This window comes from Cucurbita pepo, chromosome 11, assembly GCF_057944985.1.
Source record: "Cucurbita pepo subsp. pepo isolate OVF chromosome 11, ASM5794498v1, whole genome shotgun sequence".
Lineage (NCBI taxonomy): Eukaryota > Viridiplantae > Streptophyta > Magnoliopsida > Cucurbitales > Cucurbitaceae > Cucurbita > Cucurbita pepo.
The window spans coordinates 2,049,961-2,072,127 of record NC_141808.1 but is presented as its reverse complement, the minus strand read 5'-3'; the positions used below and the strand labels follow the sequence as shown (position 1 = coordinate 2,072,127).

The 22,167-nt window shown below is 34.9% G+C and overlaps 4 protein-coding genes across 6 annotated transcripts; 2 read left to right on the top strand and 2 right to left on the bottom strand.

The window, feature by feature from the left end:
* Positions 1–235: 235 nt before the first annotated feature.
* On the top strand, positions 236–5,037 carry LOC111805959 (uncharacterized). Of its 2 annotated transcripts, none has more exons than XM_023691268.2 (10): positions 236–519; positions 1,430–1,550; positions 1,814–1,881; positions 1,951–2,010; positions 2,096–2,254; positions 2,592–2,738; positions 3,130–3,344; positions 3,440–3,548; positions 3,631–3,762; positions 4,830–5,037. In XM_023691268.2, exons 1-9 carry the CDS (start codon positions 403–405, stop codon positions 3,733–3,735), a joined length of 1,101 nt encoding a protein of 366 aa, XP_023547036.1. In that variant the 5' UTR covers positions 236–402; the 3' UTR covers positions 3,736–3,762; positions 4,830–5,037. The 2 variants fall into 2 exon arrangements, with proteins under 2 accessions (XP_023547036.1, XP_023547037.1); XM_023691269.2 differs by lacking the exon at positions 4,830–5,037 and adding an exon at positions 4,295–4,446.
* A 224-nt stretch (positions 5,038–5,261) lies between these two features.
* Positions 5,262–6,831, bottom strand: LOC111805490 (protein KTI12 homolog). The gene is made up of 3 exons (XM_023690592.2): positions 6,750–6,831; positions 6,202–6,206; positions 5,262–6,142 (listed from the first exon to the last, which is right to left on the bottom strand). The coding sequence occupies exons 1-3, from the start codon at positions 6,829–6,831 to the stop codon at positions 5,282–5,284; spliced, it is 948 nt and encodes a 315-aa protein (XP_023546360.2). The 3' UTR covers positions 5,262–5,281.
* A 1,484-nt stretch (positions 6,832–8,315) lies between these two features.
* On the bottom strand, positions 8,316–12,035 carry LOC111805308 (Cobalamin biosynthesis CobW-like protein). 2 transcript variants are annotated; one of them, XM_023690311.2, is made up of 9 exons: positions 11,785–12,034; positions 11,448–11,665; positions 11,246–11,360; positions 10,455–10,544; positions 10,050–10,223; positions 9,840–9,959; positions 9,150–9,260; positions 8,649–8,730; positions 8,316–8,548 (listed from the first exon to the last, which is right to left on the bottom strand). In XM_023690311.2, the coding sequence occupies exons 1-9, from the start codon at positions 11,917–11,919 to the stop codon at positions 8,490–8,492; spliced, it is 1,104 nt and encodes a 367-aa protein (XP_023546079.1). In that variant the 5' UTR covers positions 11,920–12,034; the 3' UTR covers positions 8,316–8,489. The 2 variants fall into 2 exon arrangements, with proteins under 2 accessions (XP_023546079.1, XP_086984426.1); XM_087128300.1 differs by lacking the exon at positions 10,050–10,223 and having other exon boundaries at positions 11,785–12,035.
* A 2,702-nt stretch (positions 12,036–14,737) lies between these two features.
* On the top strand, positions 14,738–19,044 carry LOC111805307 (beta-glucosidase 40). Its single transcript, XM_087128299.1, has 14 exons — positions 14,738–15,179; positions 15,309–15,375; positions 15,568–15,626; positions 15,710–15,785; positions 16,697–16,768; positions 16,872–16,959; positions 17,040–17,295; positions 17,377–17,492; positions 17,569–17,792; positions 17,910–17,941; positions 18,029–18,131; positions 18,209–18,317; positions 18,408–18,601; positions 18,781–19,044. Exons 1-13 carry the CDS (start codon positions 15,033–15,035, stop codon positions 18,577–18,579), a joined length of 1,521 nt encoding a protein of 506 aa, XP_086984425.1. The 5' UTR covers positions 14,738–15,032; the 3' UTR covers positions 18,580–18,601; positions 18,781–19,044.
* Positions 19,045–22,167: the final 3,123 nt, after the last annotated feature.

The window sequence follows — 22,167 nt, the reverse complement described above, 5'->3', positions numbered from 1 at the left end:
GTTGACCCGGTCCTTTGCACACCGAACCTGTACCCAATCCGACCCATATAAAACATGGTTGGGTTGGGTTGGGTTGAGTCGGGTCGAGTTCTCGAATTATCAGATTCAATATACACCCCTATTAAGATCATAAGGTTCGAGTAAATTTGTCATATGAAAGGAGCTCATCCCAACGGAGCTAGAAATTTCCGGAAGAAAAATAGTAATTAAATTCGTTAAACAATATATAGGAGACTAGATGAAACTTGAGTCTTAGCTGGTAAGAGATTCCTTTCTTGCATCAGTTTTTCCTTTCGCTCCAAAATCTGTTGGATTCAATCCGCGAAGCAGAGAGCACAGAACTCCACTCGACGCTCAAAGACCTTCCTGATTTGATTCAGTTGTTGAAGCTGAGATTGCGGCATGGATCGTAATCAGCCACAGCGGCCACCATATCCGCAGACTCGTCCTCCAGAATCCGGCGGCAGTTTTTCATCCATACTCGCAGTTTTCGCTTCCTTCATCGCCGTCTTTTCCATGGTAACTCAATACTTCCTTATCGAGCTGTAAAACGATCTAGGTTTCGTGGTTTTGTTTTCTGAATTTCATTTAGTTACGACTTAGTCTTCGATTATCGATTATTGATACACCTTATTTCTGTCTAAGCTCGAGGGATTTTGTCCGAACTAAGCGCGTTGATTTTTCGTCTATATTGTCTCCGCTGCAATAGGGAGTTAGAATACTAATACGCTCGAGTTATACTTGCCTGTATCGGTAGTTAGTTAGTCGGTTTCTTGTACTGAAGAATTTGTTTCTTCGATTCATAATAAGTTCATAAATAGTATTGTTTGATTGTGTAATTTGCTGTTTGTTTGTTTTTAATCCATATTCAGTGCCATATGTGGAAGTTACAAAGAGGTTATACAACCGATTAAAATAGATCTGGAGTCCATTGCAAAAGTTTCTGTAATTAGTGCCATCAATGAAAACATTTAGCGTATTACGAGATTCGCCAAATTCAATGATGTATTATTAAAAAAATGAAGAAAGAATATTCTATTTATCTTCGATTACAGAGTAGTCTAATGACTCTGATCTTAGCAGCATAATTCGTTATGGTTATTAAACGTAGGGCCTGAAATAGTTAAGAAATTTTGACCAAATCGTGTCGTGTAAGAAAAAAAAAAGGTTCAGAAAATTGAAGCAGACAGCGAACAGTTGATTACATGACAAATTCCACGTTTCACGCATGGCAGATCTGCTAAGTTTAATAAACAAAGGAGATTTTGGATCAGTATTGAGCAATCAACCCAGAAATTGTATCAACTTATTCATGTTTATTTGGTATTCTTATTGTTGAACCTTTAAATGTGGTCAAGGAACAATTTTAGATCATTGTACTTGATATGGTTGATTTTAGTGGTTGTATAACTGCATTATATACATTCAGGTGCTGATTTCATCTCAATCAGACTTCAAAAGTGATTTTTCTATTTTACACCAAGTACCAGAAGGTCATGTGGGGGTATATTGGAGAGGAGGTGCCCTTCTGAAGACAATAACGGAGCCAGGTTTAAATCTCTCCTTTTTGCCCTAGTTTGTATGGTTAGTCTATGTGTTAGGAATCACAACTCTCCACAATGGTATGATATTGTCCACTTTGAGCATAAGCTCTCATGGCTTTGCTTTGAGCTTCCCCAAAAGGCCTCATACCAATGAAGATAGTATTCCTCACTTATAAACTCATGAACTTCCACTAAATTAACCAAAGTGGGACTCACTCCCAATAATCTTCAACAGTATGTTCTGCTTTTAATCATATTAAAATTTTCAGGTTTCCATCTGAAGTTGCCTCTGTTAACCCAGTTTGTGCCTGTTCAAGTGACCCTCCAGTCTGATCAAGTAAATTAGATTTTTAATGCTGATTTTTTAGGATTTCGACACTTTGTACTAATTGATGCCCGCATGCAGGTAAGGGATATTCCATGTGGTACGAAGGGGGGTGTAATGATCAACTTCGAGAAAATCGAGGTGCGATTACTAGGAAATTCTTTTGCAATAATTGATGTTAGATTTTTTTGTTCTTCATATTAGTTGATTAGGATGCTACTTTCAGGTTGTCAATCGCCTCCGCAAAGAATATGTGTACGACACCCTGGTCAACTATGGTGTGAATTATGATAACATATGGATATATGACAAGATTCATCATGAAATCAATCAGTTTTGTAGCTCTCACAGTCTTCAGCAAGTTTATATCGATGTCTTTGATCAGGTACGTAAAAATTATATAAAATGTGTGTTTTCAAAGCCTTGCGATGACTGTTTCTATTTACACAAGCAACTTGCAGAGCTGATAATAGCAATATGCCAAGCGTGGACTCTAGCTATTAAAGTTTGTCCACTCCAAGTGTTTTGAAAACTTACTACCTCATTTGTAGAGTCATTTACATCAACTATGTTTTCTTTTCTATTCAGCTGTGAATTCTTTCAATGAATCCATTCAAGGCTCTACAAGCTGATGTTTCCATGAAATTTCTCATAGATACTTTCTCCGCTTGCATTAAGCATCTCTTTAGCATCAATAACCCGTGACTGCTTTTCATGTTCAGATTGACGAGAAGATGAAAGAGGCCCTCCAAGGTGACTGTACGCGTTATGCTCCAGGTATTGAAATAATCAGTGTTCGTGTTACAAAACCTACCATCCCAGATTCCATCAGAAAGAACTTTGAAGACATGGAAGTGGAACGTACAAAGGTGCATCTCTAACATGGAAAAAACAACTTTTTTCTCGTTCTGTTTGAGTTTTCATAGGAGCTACAAGTGACAAAGGCTAGTGTTGAAAGTACGACTTGTGTTAAGAGCATCGTTGGATTCTCATGGACTCACATGTCTTTTTAATTCAAAACCAAGTTTACACCGTTAATTCAAAAATATTTAGCTCGAATACTTGTGCAGGTATATTTTAGGTTCATAATATTTATATGAATAAACGTCACCCAAATTTATTGTGAGATCCCACGTTGGTTGGAGAGGGGAACAAAACATTCCTTATAAGGGTGTGGAAACCTCTCCCGGTGGATTTGTGTCGTTACATTTATACTTTGTCTTAATTCTAATGCTATGCAATCTTGGACATACTTGATAGGTTTTAATTGCCGTAGAAAAACAAATGGTAGTCGAGAAAGAGGCAGAGACCAAGAAGAAAATGGCAATTAGCGAAGCCGAGAAGAATGCTAATGTTAGCATGATCCTCATGGAACAAAAATTGATGGAGAAGGAGAGTGCCAGGAGACAGCAAGAAATTGATAACCACATCTATCTTGCTCGTGAAAAAAGCCTCGCAGATGCCAATTATTACCGGTACTTCTCTCCTTTTGCTTTTCCAAGTCGTCACGTCCACTTTTCAAGGTGAGAATATGTAATGACATTAACATCGTCTCATCTCTTTTTATCAGTGTACTAAAAGAAGCTGAAGCCAACAAGTTGAAGCTTACACCCCAGTTTCTAGAGCTTAAATTTATCGAGGCCATAGCTGATAATACAAAGATTTTCTTTGGGGACAAGGCACGTTCTGTCTTCTTGCTCATGATATATGACATACACATTACGTGTCTATGACTTAACTCGGTAGCTTTGGTTCTTCTAGGTTCCGAACATGGTTTTGGATCAGAGGCTGCTCGGAAACTTCCTGCATCAGGTGTCAGAAGATGTATCAACAAAAGCCTCTGGGGAGACAAGCTTAGAAATGTAGATCCAACATTCATCCTCTAATGCTCAGGTATTCTGTTCTCTCTCATCTTTCTCAACATTATTTTTGGAAATTGAATAACAAGTTGAAAGTGGAATATTAGAAGCTAATTGTTGATGTTTACTTCTTGGAGAGAAATTTCGGCATCTTAGGTTAAAATAACATTATGGTAAAAATTTAATTTTTCTTGAAATTGGTTAAATAATAATAATAATAATTTGCATCTTAGGTTAAAATAACATTATGGTAAATTTAATTTTTCTTGAAATTGGTTAAATAATAATAATAATTTTAAGAAGAAAAAAACAATTGTGAATATATTTCTGAAGTTCATAAGAAAATATTAATAGAGACTAATTTTTTTCTTGGAAAGTCATCGATAAATTAACATAGACTATTTTTAATTTTGTTATGAGTACAAAAACTAAATTAAACCAAAGTATGGTCTTTAGAAGTGAAAGGAATGTAATGAAAATCAAAGTATATTTTAACGGAATAAATTAATAAACCTTGGTGCTCTTCAATGTTCTTAATCTGATACACAAACTTTTTCCTTGACCAGGAAAGAAGGGTGTTTGATCGCATCTCCTTTCATAGGATGAGAAGGAATGAAACATTTTGTGTTTTCAAATAAAATCAATAATAATTTCCAAAAACAATGAAACATATTTGGATAATGTCAAGGACTTTTGGGATGAAATAAAATAAAACAAAAAAAATAATGACCAGGATTTGACAAGGATTTTAAAGAAATAAAATAAGAATAAAATGATTTTGGGATGAAATAAAATAAAACGAAAAAATAATGACAAGGATTTGACAAGGATTTTAAAGAAATAAAATGAGAGAGAAGAGGGATGAAATAAAATAAAAAAGGTACTATATTTTTTTTTATTTAAAAATATATATTTTTAGCCTATATTGTTATTATTTATATATTAGGATAGAATATCTCTCCTTTTGAGCCCTTTATCTAATTTATCCTTATTTTATCTAATTTATGAAAAACAAATAGAAAAAGAAGGAAGAAATTAATGGCTCGAATTAGAGAAATACTTTATTTTATTGATTCAAAAACTATCTAATGTGTTGTGCAGGCTATGCTAAAAAGAAGAGTGTTAGAGGGAATTTCGGGTGGTGCAGTGAAATGCATAGAGATCGGAAAGAACACCAACTACTAAGGAATAACGTTTATCGCTCTACACTAAGCTACTGAGGAATAACGCTTATCGCTCTACACTAAGCTACTGAGGAATAACATTTATCGCTCTACACTAAGCTACTAAGGAATAACGTTTATCGCTCTACACTAAGCTACTAAGAAATAACGTTTATCGCTCTACACTAAGCTACTAAGAAATAACGTTTATCGCTCTACCACAAAGCTACTGAGGAATAACGTTTATCGCTCTACCACTAAGCTACTGAGGAATAACGTTTATCGCTCTACCACTAAGCTACTGAGGAATAACGTTTATCGCTCGGGGAAGCCTGGCAGTTTATAAGCTTCAAGTATGGAAATCCCAGAATCATTCAGGTTAATCTAGCTTCAAGCAGTCTCCAATTCCCTATGCAGATAGTCAATAAACATCCTCTTGGCGCTCTCCGCATCAGAAGGTGGCGGCGGTCCGCTTAAACTAGTTTGCCCTGTTAGTTTAATGAAAGTTCTTCGAAGCCTCTGAAGCTCCGGTAGGCCAACCGACCTTGAAATATTGATGGTTGGCAACTCCTGACCCAGAGAGATACCATTCAGAGGCCCTCCCATTGCCTGAGCTTGCGCTTCTACGACAGCACCGACGACTTCTTGCGTTGCTTTGTCTAGTTCGTACAGAGAATTCGCCTCCGAGAATCGATTACTCTGAGTCGCAATTGTTGGCTGTAGAACTTTTACATCCCTCGACCTCGAGTTCACTGTTTTTGTAAGGAATAACACAGCATCTCCAAGGACAGCTGATCTTGTCTCTATGCCATCTTCATGTGGCCTTAACTCAAACAATGGCACGTCCCATCTATTTTTAATATCCGGTCTCTCAAATCTTCTAACCAGATCTTCAAATATCTTATCATCATAGTTAGCTTCGGCTTTCTCTCGACGCTCTTCGTTCCACTTCCTACAATGGGTTTCTTCCACGTCGCAGTACAGCACACAGTATCTAATTCCCGCCCCACGGGCCAAACACCATAATTCGTATCTATAACCCTTTATACTGTTCAAAGAGTCAACAATGACAATGCTATCTCTAGACACAGATCTGTCAACTTCAGATCTAAGAACTCCTCTTAGATTCTTTTCAGCAGGCATATTGGCATAGCTCTGATTACGATCCAAATGAAACGAAGTTTCATCGATTATCCTAATGGCTTGCTTTACATTTGACTCCTTGAGAGCTTCAGCTAAGCAGAGTGAATTCTACTTCGAGTAAGACTACTTGTGTCTTGTAAAGAAGATGAAATAAAATACTTTCATACCATATCTATAACCATTAGAAACAAATGATTAAGAAAAGTTAGCACAAATAAAGTATGATTGAATTCTACATTCTACAGTAAAACTTTTTATGGATGCAGCAAATGCAAGTAAGAACGACAGAAACCTTAACCATAAGTAATTAAAAGCACCCAGAAGCAAAGAGTCGAACTACCTGCATAGAACAATTCTTGGCCTTGTTAATAATTTCATTGATTAGGGGGGTTATACAAGCTGATTGGAAAGGACCCATGTCCACCGCTAGCAAATATTGTCCGCTTTGGCCCGTTATGTATAGCCATCAGTCTACTATGGAGAGGATATAGCCCTACTCCGACTAGTGTCTCACACCGTCGGATAACTGGCTCGGATACCATTTGTAACAGTCCAAGCCCACTGCTAGTAGATATTGTCCGCTTTGGCCTGTTAAACGTGTCTACTAGAGAGATGTTTCCACACTTTTATAAGGAATGCTTTGTTCCCTTCTCCAACCACACAAGCTCCCTCTAACTATGAGACTCAAGACCTATCTTTTCATAAACTTTCAAACCTTTAATTGGTGTTTGATGCCCCCATTCGACATAAAAGGCAGGCAGCTCAGACCATCCCTTCAAGGCACTTTGGCTCAACATGGATTAACATCCTTTTTCTAGCTTTCGATGTACAGTACACATGTACAATAGATCGATTACTTCAACCGAGAAGGAAGATTCTGAAAATTCATGGTTGCAGAAACAAGGCAATTTTCAACTGAGATCAAAAAGATATACGAATGATAGACATATGCAACGAATCAAAAGGCAGTCCGAGACTTCGCCGCTTTCTGTTGCTATTTCGGCTATGGTTATAACAAAATATCAAAACAATGGAGGTTGAGAGAATACCGGCAACGACAGTAGAGTATAAAATCAGTGCAGATCCGCACGGAGGGAGGCTGCGCCGGCCGAGAGGAAGAAAGACGACGACGACGGCAGGGCAGGAGCAAGTGAAAGCTTGAAAGTGAGAGGAAGATGGAAGGGTTGTGGTTAAGGAAGATAAATAGAATTGGGATCAAAGGAAATATCTAAATAGGATACAAACTATCAACTAATACTCTTTATAATTATCTTTTATCGTCCCAATATTTCAATTTTATTTTACAAAAAAAAATATATTTTTAGAGAAAAACATCTCTAAAAATCAATAATAATATTGCAATTTAAAATAAGAATATTTTTAAACAAACAAAAAAAATTGAATGGATATTTTTTATATATATTTTAACCTTAAAAAAAGAAAAAATGAAGTTGGCTGAGGAATTAAATTAATTTATGCCTCAAAATTTTACAGTATGTACTCATTTTTATCTAATCCTTAAATTTTGATAAATGTTAAAAAAAAATTAACTGTATTGTAATTTTACCTTCAAATAAACTTTCATTTAGAAATTGAACTTTAAATGAATAATAAAATGTATATTAAATATGAAATTGATTGAAACTCGAAAAAACTAAATACATTATTGTTGATTCAAGAATACATTATCGTTGATTCAAGAATATGTCCATGAGCGAGGATATAATTTCTAAAGTAATTGTAATAGCTCAAGCCCATCATTAGTAGATATTGTTCGTTTTGACTCGTCATGTATTGTCATTAATCTCACAGTTTTAAAACACGTCTACTAAGGAGATGTTTTCACACCCTTATAAAGAATGTTTTGTTCCCCTCTCCAATAGATGTAAGATCTCACAATCCACCCCCTTTCGTAACACACCGCCTGATGTATGGCTGTGATACTATTTGTAACTGCCAAAGACCACCACTAGCAGATATTGTCCCCTTTGGCCCGTTACGTATCGCTATCAGTCTCACAATTTTAAAACGCGTCTGCTAGATAAAGGTTTCTACACTAAGGAATGTTTCGTTCCCCTCTTCAACTAACGTAGGATCTCACACTAATGTTGTGCATACAACAATGCAGCGAATAAGAGATCAAAGATTTTCGGAAGAATTGACATTTTAGTCCCGAATTTTTAAGAATATGTGCATTTAGTCCCGAGACGTTCGAGACAAGGGAGTGTCCAATTGTTATATAGGATTAAACTAAAAACAACTATTGCACAAATCTCCAAGATTTACCTACAAAAGAAACTCCACATTCTCCTTTTTCTTATAGCTAAAGTTTAAGAAATGCCCACAAAAAGCACTTTGAAATCAGTACAATAAGTGATTCATGCACAAGCACTTCTACAATACGCACCTTGCTTTGTTTTCCCATGTAATCCAACAACTGGTAGAGCTACAAAATTTAGGAGACTGCACATGCTCTAAACGTTTCGCTGAGAACATCCTCGCTCAGATTACGACCTGCATTATAGAGAACGTATACGTTTCAAGAAAACAATTAAGTATTTGCAGCATCAAGATTCATGAGGAATAAGAGTGGATAATTTTGTATATCTTTTACCTATGAAGACTATCTTGTTCATCTGACTTTCTCCGTTATTCCATTGACGAGTAGGAACGATTTCGTATATTTCCCTCACCGCCTGCCAATGCTTAGTCGGTCATTGACATGAAAAAATAAGTCTGTTGTATGGAATGTATAGGGGAAGGGATTGGATTGAGGAAGTAGATGATGCAATGGTCATAATCATATATAAAGGCCTGCATCATCAAGATGTGGTGCCTAGTCCTAACTTTAAGCTGTAACTAAAGAGTTTCCCAGTCAATGACTGACAGCCCAAACAACGTCCTTGCTGTTGATAAGAAAAGTAACTCGACCGTGTTCAAAAGACGAAAGGAATTTATGGAAATCAAATTAACATCACAAATGATCATGCCAAAGGATGATGAACCCTGTCAAGACGAACTAATGTTTCTAACTGTCATTATCAATTCTTTTAAACAAATACAAATATCGTCCTAATGAACATTTAGACCAGGTAATCTTAAACACATAATCTACCTGCAAAGTATGTAGTTGATCAGAATTTTTTATGCTTAAGACGCCTTTGCAACGATAGACATCCATGCCACCTTTTTTATCCCAAAGTATCTCCTCGAGCCAAGAACGAACCTGTTGGAAGATAAGGCAGGGATGAGAATAGCACATACAAACCCATACGTCTCGAAAGACTTTATGTTCCTTTCTTTTTTGAGTTGTACCTACTTCAATTCTCATGTTCATAGTAGAGATGGGTGATCGATATAATCACCTTTAAAGTTAAATACTTAGTTAAATTGATCCAAGTTCACAATTTTATTACTTAAATGGATTTTCAGGTTAAACAGAAATATATAACTAAACAGTAAAAGATCGATCTTGACAAGATTTAATGTTACTCTTGATAGACCACATTTTCACCCTTCCTCTTAGTTGTAGACACACTCCAGGTTATGGAAATTTTAAATACATAAGAAACTTAAACTACAATAATCCTACAAATCCATGATGAGAATGTTACAAGAATTCAGCACGAGTAACAACATAGATGATACACCAAACCCAACATCGCAGAACTCCAAGATGCAGAAGTCGAATGGAACCACGCAGTTTTTAATGGAAATACACAATTTGTCTCTAGAAATTAGTTGATCCTTGAGTCTGTTAGTTTTTAATAAAGGTCAAATAGCTACCAGAGTTTCAGAACGCTACCTTATCCAGGTCGACTTTGTCATGATAACTAATGCATAAGGTTCGAACGCCGGTATCATGAAGATCCTTAGTCGATAGGGAACGGCTTTCTTTCAACAATTCTTCTAAATGAGCTGTATTCTAAACGGTAAAAAACCTAAATAGTATCAGATCAGGACTGGTCCAGAAATAGAAAATGAACTGGGTGATAAAAGTAAGTTCACGACTAACAGCTGCATTATAGGCATTGCAATTTAGTATCAGAGACAGGTCGACTTGACACCGAACAGAGTGAATGATTTTGGCAAGGGAATTAATGTTACGTATTTCAAACTCCAAGTCCTCCAATGCACCATCACCACGTTCTGAAGTGACCAGGTCGACCTTGTTAAGAATAATAGTATCCTATGACGGAGAACAAATTCACAACCTTCTTTAAGTACACATTGAACAATTATTGAGAAACCATATAGCAAAAGAGAAGGAATCAACACAAAAGAGAATACAAAGTAATAGTGGAACGAAAAATGATAAATAATGACGATCCCAGCAGCTTTGCATAAGATGCAACACTAGACGTAGTTAATAGTACCGAGTACAAAATTGCAGAGACCATAAAGGAACTAAGATTATTACCGCAAACGCAATTTGATAAAATGCTTCAGGAAAGGATGATGAACTTCGGTGCTCATTTAACTGGAAATGAAGGTTTTTAGCATCCACAACCTACTAGAGCAAGAATTCATCCAAAGGGAGAAAAAAAAAAGAGTTACATTGGGTGAAACTTTTAGATTATAAGAAAAAGAATATCAAACTAACTCTAAGCATTCAAGCATTTCCTACATCATGCATCCACACATGGACAGGAAGGAGAAAGAGAATTAGACATCTACATAAAGACGAAAGGCATACACTTAGCCTTACTACGAGGGGAAAACTTAAGCTTCAATGGCTATCTTAATCTCAATTAAACATCAAATATGACGCATCATAGAACTTACACTCAAGAACTATAGCATGAAATCACAAACATTCGCCAATTATAATACGTAGTTTGTTAGGAACCACGAATCTCTACAATGGTATGATATTGTCCACTTTGAGCATAAGCTCTCATGGCTTGCTTTTGGTTTCCCCAAAAGGCCTCATACCAATGGAGATAGTGTTCCTTACTTATAAGTAAACTCATGATCTTCCTCTTAATTAGCCATTATGAGACTACACCTTTCAATAATCCACAACATAGAACTTAAGCTCGAATTAAAAGGAAGATTAATCTCAGTTAAACAGCAAATATGGCGCATCGTAGAACTTACTCGAGAACTATAGCATGAAATTCACAAACATTTGCGAACTATAATACGTAATTAACAGTAAAACTGGTGAAGCTAACTCAAGCAGTGAAGAAATTAGAACTAAGAACTGACTGTAATAATTGAATCAAGCTTGACCGATGATTCCAACTGATCGTCCAGCCAAAGTACCGAAGCAAGTGGAGCAGGATTGGCTAACCCCGTAGTTTCCAACAAAATATGATCGAGCCTAGATACAAGCGAGAATGACTGAATCATCAACGTATTTTTCACAAAAGCTCCATAGAAATCCGATGTGATAATAATAATAGAATACCTTTCTTTTCTCTGCACGAGTTGCTCCAAGGCTTGAACCAGGCTATGCTTGACAGTGCAACAAATACATCCGTTTGCTAATTCGACCCATTCCTCAACCAACGCCCCACCATCACCTTCATTTATCATCGCTCTCTCCACTCCAATCTCCTCACCAAACTCATTCAGTATAACAGCGATTCTCTTGCCGTGTTGCGAGTTCAATATGTAATTAACCAGCTAAATACAACCAAACAAGAAACAAAAAACAAAAAAACATCATTCTATAGCTCAAATTCGATGAGTGCAAAGAAAATTCAAGTAATAAGTAAGTGGAAAATGTTCATAGGCGATTTTACGGTGGATTTTCCGGCTCCAAGATATCCGGTGATAACAGTAACGCCGACAGAAACACCATCATCTTCATGCCGCTCGGCAGCCGTAATCGTTTCGCCGATCTCAACAGCAAGTGGTGGATCTTCTTCGTCTTCCATTTCTCAACTAGCAGCTGGGAATTTGGGTTTGGAAATTTCAATTAATTGAGATTTAAGAGAGAACTTTACTTAATCGTCGGCCCAGTCTAGTTACAGAACGGCGGGAACCTTCGGGCTATCAATTTAGGTCCACCAATAAATTATGAACACAAATAAATTACGCTCGTGTTAATTATAATTAATTAATAGTAATTTATGAAATACCTAATATTTGGATTATTTGATGAAATTAATTTATTTAGATGTTAATAAATTTATTTAATACGATAACAACTGTCGAATAAAAGTCTGACATAGGCTAATCTAGGGAATAATCATCGTTTATAGTCAATGAATATTATCTCCATAGGAATGAACTAAAGTTGCCAAAACACCACTATGGCAGACCCATTATAAGGAAGGGTTCTTAGTATATTTTATATATTTGAATGAACCCAACCAGGGTTGGGTTCGGGTTGAATGTACAACCCAACTTGGGACCGTATATTTTATATATTTGAATGAACTCAACCCTTCGGGTTGAATGTACAACCCAACCTGGGACCGTATATTTTATATATTTGAATGAACCCAATCCTTCGGGTTTGGGTTCGGGTTGAATGTACAACCCAACCTAGGACCGAAATGCTAATCCAACCCAACCCTTATAGTTTGGGTTGGGTTGGTTCGGATTGTTGGATTGAATGTACACCCCTACTTTTGATTTGATGGTATGTATTCGACTGGCACTTGACCCTTATAGTTTAGGTTGGGTTGGTTCGGGTTGTTGGGTTGAATATACACGTATGGATTCCGACTGGCACTTGACCCTTATAGTTTGGGTTGGGTTGGTTCGGGTTGTTGGGTTGAATGTACACGTATGTATTCGACTGACACTTGCCCCAATTAGGTTTTTTATATATTTTTTCTTTGGACCGAAAGTAGTTGAACTAGACCTCTCAGCATTGAGCTAGAGGTACACTTGAAGAGCTGTAAGGAAGAAATTGAGCCACTTAGGTCTCAATCTCTTCGACCTTGTTCGAGGTGACCAAGTTAGCTTTTCACCATAATTTTGCTGTCTTGTGGCCCAATTGAATCTTGGGTGTGGTCGATTGGGCTCGAATCCTAATCGATCTTAACCCTGTTCGAATTTGAGTCTACTTTCATAGGTACACTTGAAGAGCCGTAAGGAAGAAATTGAGCCACTTAGGTTTCAATCTCTTTGACTTTGTCCGAGGTGACCAAGTTGGCTTTTGTACCATAATTTTGCTTCCTCGTGACCCAATTGAATCTTGGGTATGGTCGGTTGGGCTCGAGTCCTAATCGATCTTAACCCTGTTCGAATTTGAGTCTACTTCCATATCAAGCCTTTTCCTCGTTTAATTGACCTCAAAGAAGAGTGGAGTAAGAGGAAAGAACGTAAGAGTGTTGGAAAAGAATTGATACGAAAGTGTACAACTCGTTCCTTCTACTCTTCTTCACATTCCTTTAGGGTATGAATTTTTATTTTATTTTTGTAATATGAAAAAGATATTCCAAATTATGATCTCTTTAATTATATATTTATTTAAAAAATAAATTAATTAATAAAGAAAGATACAACTTGATATATTAAAAAATTAAGTTCATTAATTTATTGAAAAAATGTCCAATCTTTCAAAGATTTATTATATATATATTATTTATTTATTTGAAGTTTATAAACTAAATACTATAAATTTGTAATTAATTTAAAATTTAAAAAATAAATGGTTGGCACGTGAGTCTAAAATAAAGCGTGTCATCCACCCTTAGCTGTTGCGTGTAGAACACTCTCGAATTGTCATATATGATTTGTGATTTGAATTTATTATTATTATTATTGTTATTTTAGTGGGCGTTTGTGAAGGAGAGGAACAAATGATAACCTCACGCGCAATACATGAGAGTGCCAACGTGGCAGAAGATGACAGGGAAACCCTGAATTTTTTCCCTTCCAGATGGAGTGCAGTCATTGCCCACCTGGACTTTTGTCCATGACGTGTACAAATTAGATGACGTAATATTCTCGAACATTAAATTTTTTTGTTCGATTTTTTTAATAATATTTTGAATTTTTTTCTATTTAATTATGTAAATCTTTCTGAAATTTTAAGCTTTCTACAAATATTTTAATTTTTTTTCAAAATTTATAGACCTCCAAATTTAATATTTTTTTATATTATTTTGTTTAATATTTTTATATTATTTTTTTAATATGCCATTAAAATATTTTATAATATATATATATATATATATATTTTTTTTTTGTTATATACAATAATCATCTTTATTATTTATTTAATTTCATTAAAAAAATTTTAATAGGTTATTCCAACAGTCCACTATATCATTAAAATATTTTATAGTATTTTTTTTATATACAATATATTTAAATCAATCATTTTTATTGTTTATTTAATTTGATGATCAATCCTTATATTTTTTCTTACTTTAATCCATTATTAAGAAACGTTTTATGACAATGTTTAATATGTTACAATTTTTGCTGGTTATTTTTTATTTATTTATTTTTATGTGAATAATTATAGATCATGTTTGTTGGGAAACTTTTAATATATTTTATCTCTGTCCGAATAATTATAAATTGAGGATAAATAATACTTAAAAAAATTTGACAACTCCACGACCCAACCCAAAAGTAGAGGGTTGAGTTCGGTTCAGTTGTAAAAATGTTAGGATTAGGTTGAGTTACCAACCTAATTAACCCGAACTAACCCAGCTAGAGAAAAGGTTGGGGGCCAGCAAAAAAAAAATAACAAAAAAAAAAAAAAAAATATATATATATATATATATATATATATATATAAAATGAATGGAAGGCGTGTGAACTGAGGGACTTGTCCTGAGTTGGATTTCCACATAAAGGCAGTAGTGCTCCCGATTTTAAAAAGGCGGCCGATTCTTTTCTTTTTGACGCCCTTTCACCACCGTCGCCACCGTCACTACCGACTTCTTCGCGCCCTTCCATTTCACATTCTCTCTCCACTTCTTCAAATTCTCTCCACTTTCTCTCTCTTTCTCTGCTTTTTTCTTTCACTTCTCCGACGCATACACCAAATCTCGACTATTCGAATTCCTAAATTCTCGCCGCGATGGTTGCCGGAGGAAGAGGCGCCGCCGTTGGCGTCGGTTTGGCAGTGGTAATGGTGGTGTTAGGGTTTCAGATTTGTTCCGCGCAGATTACCAGAAGCGGTTTTCCGAGCGGATTTGTTTTCGGAACTGCATCCTCTGCTTTTCAGGTTCCTTTATTTATTTATTTACTTATCGTAAATAATATGCTATTATAAATTTGAATATAATATATATATATATATATATATATATATATATATATATATATATATATGTATGTATGTATGTGAACACAGTTCGAAGGAGCCGTGAAGGAGGACGGAAGGGGACCCACAGTTTGGGACAAATTTTCCCATTCATTTGGTAATTATTTTTTATTCATTTTATAGAAAATATTGGGAAAATTAAATAAAAATAAATCTTAATATTTAAGTTTTTTTTTTTTTTTTTTTTTTTGTAAAATTTAGTATAATATTTTAAAAGTTTAAATTTTTGTAATTATATTATTTGTTATTTAATTAAATGTATATAATCATTATTTATGAAATGGTGCAGGAAAGGTAGTTGATTTTAGCAATGCAGATGTGGCAGTGGACCAGTACCACCGTTATCCGGTAACCGTATTTTTTTAATAATTTAAATTATTAAATGTTAATTAGAGAATTGAGAAAATAAATAAAAAAAATAATGGAAACAGGAAGATATTAAACTGATGAAGGATATGGGTATGGATGCCTACCGATTCTCCATTGCCTGGTCTCGAATCTTCCCAAGTAATTCTCTCTCTCTCCTTTTTATTTTATAATTAGTTTATAAGAAAAAACTAAATTACATTTTAGTTTTTATTTTTTACGTTTGTTGGAAGATGAAATCACACATTAATTTAGGGAAGGATCGTTTATTTATAATCAAAACTTATATAATACTCTATCGATTGGTTTGAGGCCTTTTGAGAGAGTGCAAAACAAAGCCATGAAAACTTATACTCGAAGTGGACAATATCATAGCATTGTGGAGTCGTGTTCATCTAACATGGTATCACATGCCCTAAACTTAGTCGTGTCAGTAGATCGATAAATTCTCAAATGTCGAACAAAGGACTCCAAAAGAAAAGGAGTCGAGCCTCGATTAGGGGGAGGCGTACTTTGTTCGAGGGGAGGTGTTGGATGATGAAAGTCCCACGTCGTTTAGTTTAGGGAATGATCATGAGTTTATAATAAAAAAAATACTCTCTCTATTGGTATGAGGCCGAACCTTGAATAAGGGGAGGCGTACTTTGTTCGAGGGGAGGTGTTGGATGATAAAAGTCCCACATCCCCTAATTTATGGAATGATCATGGGTTTAAATCAAAAAATACTCTTTCCATTGGTATGAGGCCGAGCCTCGATCATGGAGAGGCGTACTTTGTTCAAGGGGAGGTGTTGGATCCCACATCGGCTAATTTAGGGAATGATCATGAGTTTATAATCAAATAATAGTCTCTCTATTGGTATGAGGCCCTCCCTTGATCATGGGGAGGTGTTGGATGGAGAGTCATTCATGGACAATATCGTATAATTGCGGAGTTGTTTAACAGTTAGTTTGTTAAATTTTGGTGGGAATTTTAAAGAAATATTTTGAGGAATTATGAATTGATTATGGAAACAAAGAAATAAGGTGTGATGTGAATTTGGTTGTGTGAAGATGGAAGTGGAGAGATCAACGAAGCTGGAGTTGATCATTACAACAATTTCGTCAATGCTTTGTTAGCCAACGGTATGAATGTTCTTCATCTTCTTCTTCAACACCCATTTCCCCATACTTTCAATCTCATTCAAATTCAATGGTTTTTGAATCCTCCAACACTCTCTTCAACCAGGAATCGAACCCTATGTCACTCTCTATCACTGGGACCTTCCTCAAGCTCTGGAAGACAAGTACAATGGCTGGCTCAGCCCCCAGATCATGTAAATCCCTAAACCCTAATCTTCATCCCCATCCCGATCCTTTTCTGTATCCATTTCAATTCGTAACTTGGAAATTGCAGAAATGATTTCGCGATTTTCGCCGAGACGTGCTTCCAGAGGTTCGGCGATCGAGTGAAGCATTGGATCACGTTCAACGAACCGCATACATTCGCTACTCAGGGCTATGATGTCGGTCTCCAGGCGCCGGGGCGCTGCTCCATTCTTCTCCATTTTGTGTGTCGGAGTGGAAACTCTGCTACTGAGCCTTACATTGTTGCGCACAATGTTCTCCTCTCTCACGCCACCGTCTCTGATATTTACAGAAGAAAGTACAAGGTAAGAACCCTAACGAGATTGTTTGAGATTGTGGAACATTTTCATCAAAATGGTGTGAAATTTTGGGGGTTTTATTTGCAGAGGAGACAGAGGGGAGTGCTTGGGATCTCGCTTGATGTTATCTGGTTCGAACCAGGTTCGAATTCCACCGAGGACATTGCAGCTGCTCAACGAGCTCAAGATTTTCAGCTTGGATGGTGATGATTCATACCAAATTCTTATCAGTTTCCCCCAATTTCTGTCATATTGGGATCTAAGTTCATTCACTTTCAGGTTTCTCAACCCGTTGATCTTTGGTGACTATCCGACCTCCATGAGAAGCAGAGCGGGAGAGCGGCTGCCGAGGTTTTCACAGCCGCAGGCGGCTTTGGTAAAAGGGTCTCTGGATTTTGTTGGTATAAATCATTACACCACATTTTACGCTTATCATAACCACACAAACATTATTGGGGTTGTCCTGAATGACACCATTGCTGATTCTGGTGCCTTCACCGTTCGTAAGAACTCTCATTCTAAACATCAACTCATTTGAATAACTTACTCATATCAGAATCAGAATTTGAAGTGTACCCTTTTTAATACTCTCCCCTGGTTCTGTGTTCTTGTTTATGCAGCATTCAAGGGCCTGAAAACCATTGCAGAAAGGGTACGGTTCTGTTCTTATCTTTAGCAAAAACCAAAAGACAAGAACATAGATTCAAATCGATTTCAAATCTTTTCTATGAACTTGCAGGCAAGTTCTATATGGTTATACATAGTTCCTCGTGGGATGCGAAGTTTAATGAATTACATCAAGAACAACTATGGAAACCCACTAGTGATCATCACAGAAAATGGTAACACTCGGCTTTAAGCTCAAATTTTTTTGACAAAAAGTAAAGATCTGACTCGCTGTTAATGGGTGTTACAACAGGGATGGACGATCCAAATAACCCATTTAAACCAATTAAAGAAGCATTGAAGGATGAAAAGAGGATCAGATACCACGATGGCTACTTAACGAGCCTTCTGGCTGCCATTAAGTGAGTTCTTCTTCTTCAGTGTCAATGGTGATTTTGCTTGTCTGGTCAGTTTCTTTCTGTCATGCAATCTTGTTGTTATGTGCACTGCAGGGAAGATGGCTGCAATGTGAAAGGGTATTTTGTTTGGTCTCTGTTGGATAATTGGGAGTGGGCAGCTGGTTTCACTTCAAGGTTTGGCCTATACTATGTTGATTATCGGGATAAGCTGAAGAGATACCCGAAAGACTCGGTTCAATGGTTCAAGAATTTCTTGGCTTCTTAGAAGTCCGAGTATCTAAAAGAAGGTTAATGATACGCTTTTGTTTTTGTTGTTGTTGTTGGGTCCATGTTCATCAAGAACTTTTTCGAGTTAACCTACGTAGTCTGATATCTAGTTGTTATTATTATTATGTTAGTACAACAAATTTGGAGCACGAGAAATAAGGAATATATATCAATTATGGTTGAACTATGTTGATCACAGGATAAGCGGAAGGAGATACTCCAAGGACTCGGTTCAATGGTTCAAGAATTTCTTTGCTTCTTAGAAGTCCGAGTATTTGAAAGAAGGTTAATGTTACAGTTTGATGCTTTTGCTTTTGTTGTCGTAGTAACCTACGTAGTCTGATACTTTATTCGAGTCTATGCCTTATCTAGTTAACAAGAAAGAAGGAATGTATATCAATTATGGTTGAACTATGTTTATGTTGACATATTTTATTTACTAGATGACGTTTGTTTCATCGGACATGCATGTGAGAATGTATATCACTATACCTCAACGACACCAAGTTTAGTCTCTAAATTTTGACGCGTTTGTATCCATCGAGTCTATAAACTTTTTTTTTTTTTTTTTGTGTATTTAATAAATTTGTGAATTAAAAAAAATATCAAAATTGAAAGACTAAAGGGTTTCTTAAAAATTATTTATTTATTTTTAATTATAACCAATTTGAAAAATTCTTAATTTATGTGGCAATGATTCTATGATAATGGACTTGGCCCAAGTTTAAAAAGCCCAAAAAGAGGCCCATTCTCATTAAATTAATTTTAATTTATAGAGAATATTTGGTTTTCTTTTTTATTTATTAATATTAAATTAATCGAACTTTTGTTTATACTTATTTGGTCCAAAAAAATTTAAAACTGCAACTTTTATTTATTTAAAAAAAATTAATAATTTATTAAATACAAAATTAAATTTTTTTTTTTAATTTTTTATTTAGGGGTTTAAAAAGTCATGATAATAAGCGAAGGGAGATATTTTGTCTGTGGGCAATGGGCATTGGTCTGTTGCTTTCCCTCCACTTACCAAAAGTTGAAAATCTCCAAAATCTCTTGAATTGACAATGTGGGCCCGTCCTTATAATACAACACGTGTCCTTCAGTGGCTTTATGTAGGCCCCACCAAATTTTAATATAAATGTCAACTAGGGTTAGGGTTAGGGTTAGGGTAGGGCACTGTTCGTCATGGTTTAGGTTCATATCTATCTCTACTTCATTCCTTTACGCTCGTAACTATTTGTAACACCTCAACTCCACCACTACCAAATATTGTCTTTGTTTGAAGTTTTAAAATATGTCTGATCAGTAGATGTTTCCACACCCTTATAAGGAATGTTTCATTCTCTCTCCAATTGATAAGAGATCTCACACTATTGAACTATAATAAAATTATTTTCGCTCTCCGAGATCTCATTACCCTAGAAGGAAAAAAAAATCGAGTACAAAGTTGTAGTTATTCGGTAGAAATTTCTGCAACGATAGGCTTTTTGGGTGAGAGATTTTTCTCGATTATCGTAGGTAAAACTTGCTAAAAATTCTATTTTTGTGAGATTCTAAAACATTTAGAGGCCGTATGTTTGGGTAAAAATGGAAAAGGGAAAGTAGGTCATACGTCGTGGTAGGTTTTTAGGTAAGAGGACAAGTGAGTAAGGAACAACTCGACATTGTAATTAATGAGAGACGTTTTTTGAAGCTATAGAAAAATATGAAATATATAGTAAGAGAGCTTTCTGAACCGAATAAGGTACGCTTTATTCAATTTTTTAAAATAATTCTAATTTTTTTTTAAAATGACTTAAAATTACATGACCAAGAAATATAAGAATGCAAGGGTATGTAGAATTAAAATTATTACGATTATATATATATATATATATATATATTTATTTATTTATTTATTTATTTATTTATTTAAAATAGAAAAAAAACATTTACTCGTGTCGACAAGACTTCACAACCTCAACCCGTATGAAAAGACCCTCGTGGAGGCACTCGAATCACTATCTGAAAAACCCTTGTTTCTTTCGATGTTTTTCGACGAATCTGTAAGGAAACGCTCAAGTTTAAGAATCTTACACATATAAATGGTTAAAATACGATTTTTTTTCACTTTCGCTTCCGGGCCATTTTGCACTCAAATTCCACAGGTGTTAACGTAGGAACCTTTTTCCCGATTGAGATAATTTCAATTTATATTTATATATTTTGAATTAGAATTAAATATATATATATATATATATATATATGGAGGAAGGAAATGGTTGGTTGGGTTGGTAGTGTAAAAAGCAAATGTTTGGGGGTGTGGGGGTGAAAATGACATTTTTGCTTTAGAATCAAGTTAGCTCATTAATTAAATAATAATAATAATAATAAATAAAATAAAATAAAATAAAATCTTATTTAATTATATCGGGATGATTTTTAATACGATTTTAAAATTTTTAAAATCACTCAATTATTGAAAAAAAATCAATTTTAACTCGAAATTTTAATATATATATATATATATATTCAAATTCGTGTTTATCCAAAGAAATTGATTTAAATATATTTGATATATTTATAAATTATAGAACTAATCACTTATTAATTATTAAATATTAAGTTAATATAAAAAACCTATTCAAAATTTCGTATAATTATTATTTTATAATATCGTATAATTTTTAATATATTATAGTATACATATTTTAATTTAACATTTTAAAATCTTAAATTCAAAATCTAGATGCAACGAAAACATTAAAAAAAATATTATTTATTTAAAAAATCGTTTTATATATATTAATGAACCATAAAGGAAAATAAAAAATTAATAAATAAAAAAAATTTATTGGTGGCCCCAAGATAAATTGATTTTTATTTAATTTTCAACAGTTTTCAATTATTAAATAATAATAATTTGGAACCCCAAAACAACCCCTTAATAATTTTTCAACCACTCGTTAACAGCTATATAAATCCTATGATCTATCTGCATTAATTAATTATATGTATTTTATATTATTTTGTGTAAATACTAATTTTAAATTAATTATATTATAACTAAATTACCAAATTGTCCTTATTGGGCGGGACCGAGACGTGAACCCTTCTCCATCTCCATTCCCACTTTTTATTTCAATTTCTAAAATTTAAATTTTAATATTACAACGTTACAAGATATATATATATATATATGATGCCACTTGTCACAATCGCACTTTTGATGGCAGCGGACTTTCGATTGTGCGGCACTCACTTTTCAATGACAAGTGAGTTAAGCCAATTCGTTCTTGCGTCGCCTACGGCCATGCGACGTATGCTCGAGCCTCTGGCCTCGATTTTAAGAGAAGGTTTTAGAAAACGAGGGCAGAGAGATTTTTGAAAAAGAGTTTTTTGAAAGAGACGTTATATAAGCAAGCAAGAGAGAAATAACAACGACTCACAATATATAACCTTTGGTAGGGAGAAGTTGACAACTAGTCGTATCTCACTATAGTACATTTTGAGGCATATCATGTTTGACAATATATATATATATATATATATAGATAGATAGATAAAGGTGAATGTGGAGAGCGGGGTCGGAGATAGAGAATATAAT

What these genes read in the sequence shown, in the direction of transcription:
- LOC111805959 (XM_023691268.2), top strand. Translation starts at nt 403, where the DNA reads ATGGATCGTAATCAGCCACAGCGGCCACCATATCCGCAGACTCGTCCT. An exon ending in TCATCGCCGTCTTTTCCATG is followed by an intron (nt 520 to 1,429) that starts GTAACTCAATAC and finishes ATATACATTCAG; the next exon opens with GTGCTGATTTCATCTCAATC. An exon ending in AGATTTTCTTTGGGGACAAG is followed by an intron (nt 3,549 to 3,630) that starts GCACGTTCTGTC and finishes TGGTTCTTCTAG; the next exon opens with GTTCCGAACATGGTTTTGGA.
- LOC111805490 (XM_023690592.2), bottom strand. Translation starts at nt 6,831, where the DNA reads ATGTTGAGCCAAAGTGCCTTGAAGGGATGGTCTGAGCTGCCTGCCTTT.
- LOC111805308 (XM_023690311.2), bottom strand. Translation starts at nt 11,919, where the DNA reads ATGGAAGACGAAGAAGATCCACCACTTGCTGTTGAGATCGGCGAAACG. An exon ending in AGCTTGATTCAATTATTACA is followed by an intron (nt 10,545 to 11,245) that starts GTCAGTTCTTAG and finishes TTGCTCTAGTAG; the next exon opens with GTTGTGGATGCTAAAAACCT. An exon ending in TTTATCAAATTGCGTTTGCG is followed by an intron (nt 10,224 to 10,454) that starts GTAATAATCTTA and finishes TCTCCGTCATAG; the next exon opens with GATACTATTATTCTTAACAA.
- LOC111805307 (XM_087128299.1), top strand. Translation starts at nt 15,033, where the DNA reads ATGGTTGCCGGAGGAAGAGGCGCCGCCGTTGGCGTCGGTTTGGCAGTG. An exon ending in ACCAGTACCACCGTTATCCG is followed by an intron (nt 15,627 to 15,709) that starts GTAACCGTATTT and finishes TAATGGAAACAG; the next exon opens with GAAGATATTAAACTGATGAA. An exon ending in AGTGATCATCACAGAAAATG is followed by an intron (nt 18,132 to 18,208) that starts GTAACACTCGGC and finishes GTGTTACAACAG; the next exon opens with GGATGGACGATCCAAATAAC.